We start from the raw sequence: 4,672 nt of genomic DNA, 5'->3' as shown, positions 1-4,672 counted from the left end.
GAACAATTATAAAATAAAAATTATTTAAAATGCTTCAAAGTAGTGATATTTCAATGGTAGTTTAAATATATTTTTTATAAAAAATAAAAAATAATTATAAAAAAATTTATTTAGAATACTTCAATAATAGTTTTAAATATTTTATCAAACCATGGCTATTAGATCTGGCTCGACCATGAAATTCAAATATATTAAATCTAGTTTAATTGCAAAACTTAAAATACCCAAAATATTTTTTGATGCTCTTCGTATTTTTATTATTTACAATTATTTCATATTCTCTATACTTTATGAAGCGCGTGCCAACATCATAGTTAAATACTTTTAAACTTGTACACAAGCTCAATAAGATGGCTGAAGTCACAAGTCACCCGTCGCAATCCCAAGTTAAAAGTTCTTCCACGCACCTACCTTTCTTCCCATGGCCTCATGAGAGCCATGAAAGTCATGGTGACCACATCATGTCAACACTTCCCACAAGAGAAAAATACAGTTTCATTTTCATATTCCCATGTCGCCATAAAGTGAGAGACAGGACAATGAAAACGACGCCAAAACTTGACCAAAACCACAATTCACACAGTCTAGCCACTAGGGTACCCTACCATATATAGATATATCTAACGGCTATCCTTCCTCCAATCTTTGCCTTTGAACGAAAAATGGTTGTCAAATCCTTTAGCATTTCCAGACGCCTGGTGGTACAGCTATTTTTTATTTATTTATTTTTATTTATTTATTTTGTGTGTTTTTAGTGGCTTGGAACGTTTCTTCATTTAGCCACAAAAAACGAAGAGGCAAAAATCAAAGTAGTTTCTTTTCTCCTTAGTGACAGAGTAGTCCTTGTTGTTTGGCTATTACGTAAAAGGGTTTGAGCCAATGAGGTGTTCTCCCTTTTTAGGCCTTTTCTCCTAAAAGTGACATTTGATATTCGGAGCGTGTTTTGGTATCATGATAATATATATGTTTTAATTTTTATTTTATTTTTTTATTTTTAACATCTACGTATTAAAATTAACAATAAATATATTTTCACTAAATCAATAGCCAAATCTATTTGAGTTTTGGAATAAACAAAATCATTATTTCCCTTCATGCCATCCCTTTTCGTGTCAAACTCAAAATCCAAAAAGTAGAGATAAGTTTATGATTATAGTTGATATTGTTTTTTAAAGTGTTTTTTATGTCAATATGTATTAAAATAATTTTTTAAAAAAATTATTTTTAAGATCAACACATTAAAACGATCCAAAACATACAGAAAAAAAATTAATTTTTAACAAATATTTTTTTAAAAAAAATACGAGTTGATCCGCGTTTCCAAACATGCTTTTAACCATATTTGATAATAAGTTTGTATTGCATTTAATAAGAATGTTTTTACTGAAAATACTATGATTTGATGATTTTCAATTGTTTTAATAAGATTTAAAAAAATAAAAAATATATATAAAACATTAACTTAGTGCTTATTTGGAATTGCAGTAACTTCTATTTTTTTAAGTGTTTTTCAAATTATTTCTCACATGAAAAGACATCAAATTTATATATTTTTAGAATTTCTCTTCTATGGTTCTTATATGATTGTATAAAAAACAAATCTAGGTGGTGGCCCAGTGGTAAGAGCTTGGGACCAAGAGGTTTGCTTCCTCTGTGATCTCAGGTTCAAGCCCTGTGGTTGCTCATATGATGGCCACTGAAGGCTTACATGGTCGTTAACTTCAGGGCCTGTGGGATTAGTCGAGGTGCGCGCAAGCTGACCCGGACACCCACGTTAAACTAAAAACTAAAAAAAAAACACAAATCTAAAAAGATATCATTTTAATATATTTTATATTAAAAAATACTTTTAAAAATCATTATATACATAATTAACAAGCATACATTAAATAATCTACTTTCTATAATAATAAAAAAAAAGAGGGAAATCGCAGGAGACCCACTTCTGGCAATTATTGCCCAGCTCTAAGCTAATGGATAATAATTTAATTAAATCGCCCTTGTACTAGGTGGATTTCACGTGTGGTTTCTAACACCAAGATCGCATATTTTGATATCCAGTTTCTTGTTTATCAAGACTTGCAATTTTTAATCTCTCAGAAGCAGCAGATCCAATGTCTTGATTGTTATCCATTTGCCCTAGAATGATTAAAGAAAAACCCCACCATTAATTAGAATCATTATAATATAATTATTCCACGAAGATAATTAATTGCACTGTTATTAGGATAAAGCACAATAGCCCCGCCTACCCTACCATTATCTTATCCCCTTAACAAGATTAATTGGCTAGTACCCATGTTCCCTCGTCACTATAAAAAAAAAAAAAAAAAAAGTTAGTAAACGCGTTGCAAATTATATTTTTAAAAAATTTAATATATTTTACTAAAATTAAATATATTTTGAATTGTTTCGATATATTAATATCAAAAATAATTTTTAAAAAATAAAAAAATATCATTAGCATACATTTTAACATGAAAAGTTATTTGAAAAGCACTCACAACTACACTATCAAACACGCTCTAAATCATTCACGAGCATTGATTGTTATTTATGTAATATTCTCTATTTTTTTATTATTATTTTTATGGACCCGTATTGCCAAGCATTAATTAAGTCCTCAAATTAATGCTAATAGGCAAACTCGGGTCTAGAAATGTCCTAGTAGTATGAAGCTCGGTTAAGCTTTGAAAACAATTAATCTCTAGATTCAAGAAATTTAATTTCTATTGACAACAATAATACCTTCATAATCTAGTAGAAGCAGTTATGAATAAAACTGTAAATTTGACGTTGAAATTACATGTAAACACAAATTTTGTACAAGGAAATGGAAGAGGGCAGATTTATGAAAAATATTTTTTAAAATTTTTATTGGAATTTATTATGTAGTATACAAGATATATATAAAAAAAAAAGGAAATATGCTTTTATTAGTAAAAAAATCAATCGATTATATAAATATAACCAATCGCGCTTAAAAAAAGACATGTTTAAATATGATTATTACGAGACGCAACTATCCTGTAGGCGACAAGATGGGTCATTTATTCATGATTGTAGCCTCTGCTTTTCTTACCAGCCCTACCCACATCAAACCCAGACCCCACCCCCCCTTTGTTGAACCTCAGACCAATTTCTCTCCTTCTCATCCATGTTTCCAGAAATGCCCCCATCTCCCTCCCCAACAATTTCAACCTCCATAGTCCATACTTGAAAATAATACACAGAAATTCCACCAGCCAAAACACGCATCAATGTTCAAATTGTAATTAATCACATATAGTAACTGCCTTCATTAAAAAAAAAAAAAAAAGCATCGTAGTTTCCTCATTCCAGTGTCGTGTACAATGTCGAAGAAGTTAGCATATCACAGGGCTTAAAAATTACCACACCGGAGCCGTAGAAAAAAACAAAAACAAAATTAACCCCTTCAAAAAAGAAAAGAAAAGAACAAAATGGAGTCGTTTCATCTACCGCGTACGCCCTCTTAACGTAATAAATACCTCTCTCTATAAAAATCCCCTTGTTATTTTCCCAAATTTCTCTAATAGACCCCAAACTTTTTGTTTCTGTTCAGTCTTGGAAGCCAGTTTTTTCCCAAATTGCATTTCTGACCCTACTTAGATCCCTCCCTTTCAAAGTCCTCCCTATCCCCTCATGAACCGAGAAGGACGCAATCCTTGTCCTCGCCATCTGCCTCGCCAACAACTCGTGAGGTGGGACCCTCACTCCGCCATCAAAACAATCATCACCGTCCATGTCGTCGTCGTCCTCGTCGCCGCCACCGCCATCAACAACGTCAGGCCCCCTCCGGTACTCGTCCTTCAATATCTTAGACCAGTCTGGTATATTAACCGGCAGCGACGACGGTGTCCCGCATGCTCTGCCCCCGGGATCTGTTCGCCTGCAGGCAGCCGCAGCGGGAGTTGACTTCTTCGCGAGGCGGGAACTCAGGACTGGCTTGCGGAACTCGGGCGAGTTAGAGCGGGCTGTGGTGTGGTAGTAGATGTCGGACTCGTCGAGTTCGAAGGGTGAGTTGTGAGTGAGCGGCACGTGGTGGGTCAAGTCGGTTGAAAGGAATCGGTAGTTTTGCCTTGCAAAGCAGCCCTTACTTGTGGCCATTTGGAAGAGAATAGAGAGGAGGAGTTCCTTAGCTGGGCTTAAATTTAAAAGGGGCGGATTTAAAACAGATATGGAGATGAGAAGATGAAAGATGGTATTGGTCTGCTTTTATAAAGGTTGCGTTGAATAATGGATAAGGCTCTTTCTCTCTGCTTCTCTGTTTTTTTCGTTGAAATTACCAAGACACCCTGCGAGTTTCATGGAAATTGCCACGTCGGATTTATCCACCTCCCCCAGAGCAGCCTTGTCGATTTTCTGTTTTTTTAGATGAGATTTCTAATAAAACATTCAAAACCCCATTTTGTATTTAAATCCCACCGCGCTTATATATATAACATTTTCTTGAAGTAAATGATTTTACACGAGTAATTGCAATAAGCTTAAAATTCAAGAATATAAATATTTGTTTTTATTTATGTATGATAAATGTTATAAAAATAAAAATAAAAATATTTAAAAAATAAAGAAACATAAACTCCTTACCTAGATGATTTCAAGAATATTTATAGTGCTTGAATTATTTTATTTCACTAAAATTGTGGAT

At 33.3% G+C, this 4,672-nt stretch overlaps 1 protein-coding gene across 1 annotated transcript; it reads right to left on the bottom strand.

Moving 5' to 3' along the window:
* Positions 1-3,236: 3,236 nt before the first annotated feature.
* LOC7491132 (uncharacterized) lies at positions 3,237-4,220 on the bottom strand. The gene has a single exon (XM_002314231.4). The coding sequence runs from the start codon at positions 4,126-4,128 to the stop codon at positions 3,580-3,582; it is 549 nt and encodes a 182-aa protein (XP_002314267.3). The 5' UTR covers positions 4,129-4,220; the 3' UTR covers positions 3,237-3,579.
* Positions 4,221-4,672: the final 452 nt, after the last annotated feature.

This window comes from Populus trichocarpa, chromosome 9 (assembly GCF_000002775.5).
Source record: "Populus trichocarpa isolate Nisqually-1 chromosome 9, P.trichocarpa_v4.1, whole genome shotgun sequence".
NCBI lineage: Eukaryota > Viridiplantae > Streptophyta > Magnoliopsida > Malpighiales > Salicaceae > Populus > Populus trichocarpa.
This window is presented reverse-complemented; position numbering and strand designations above follow the sequence as displayed.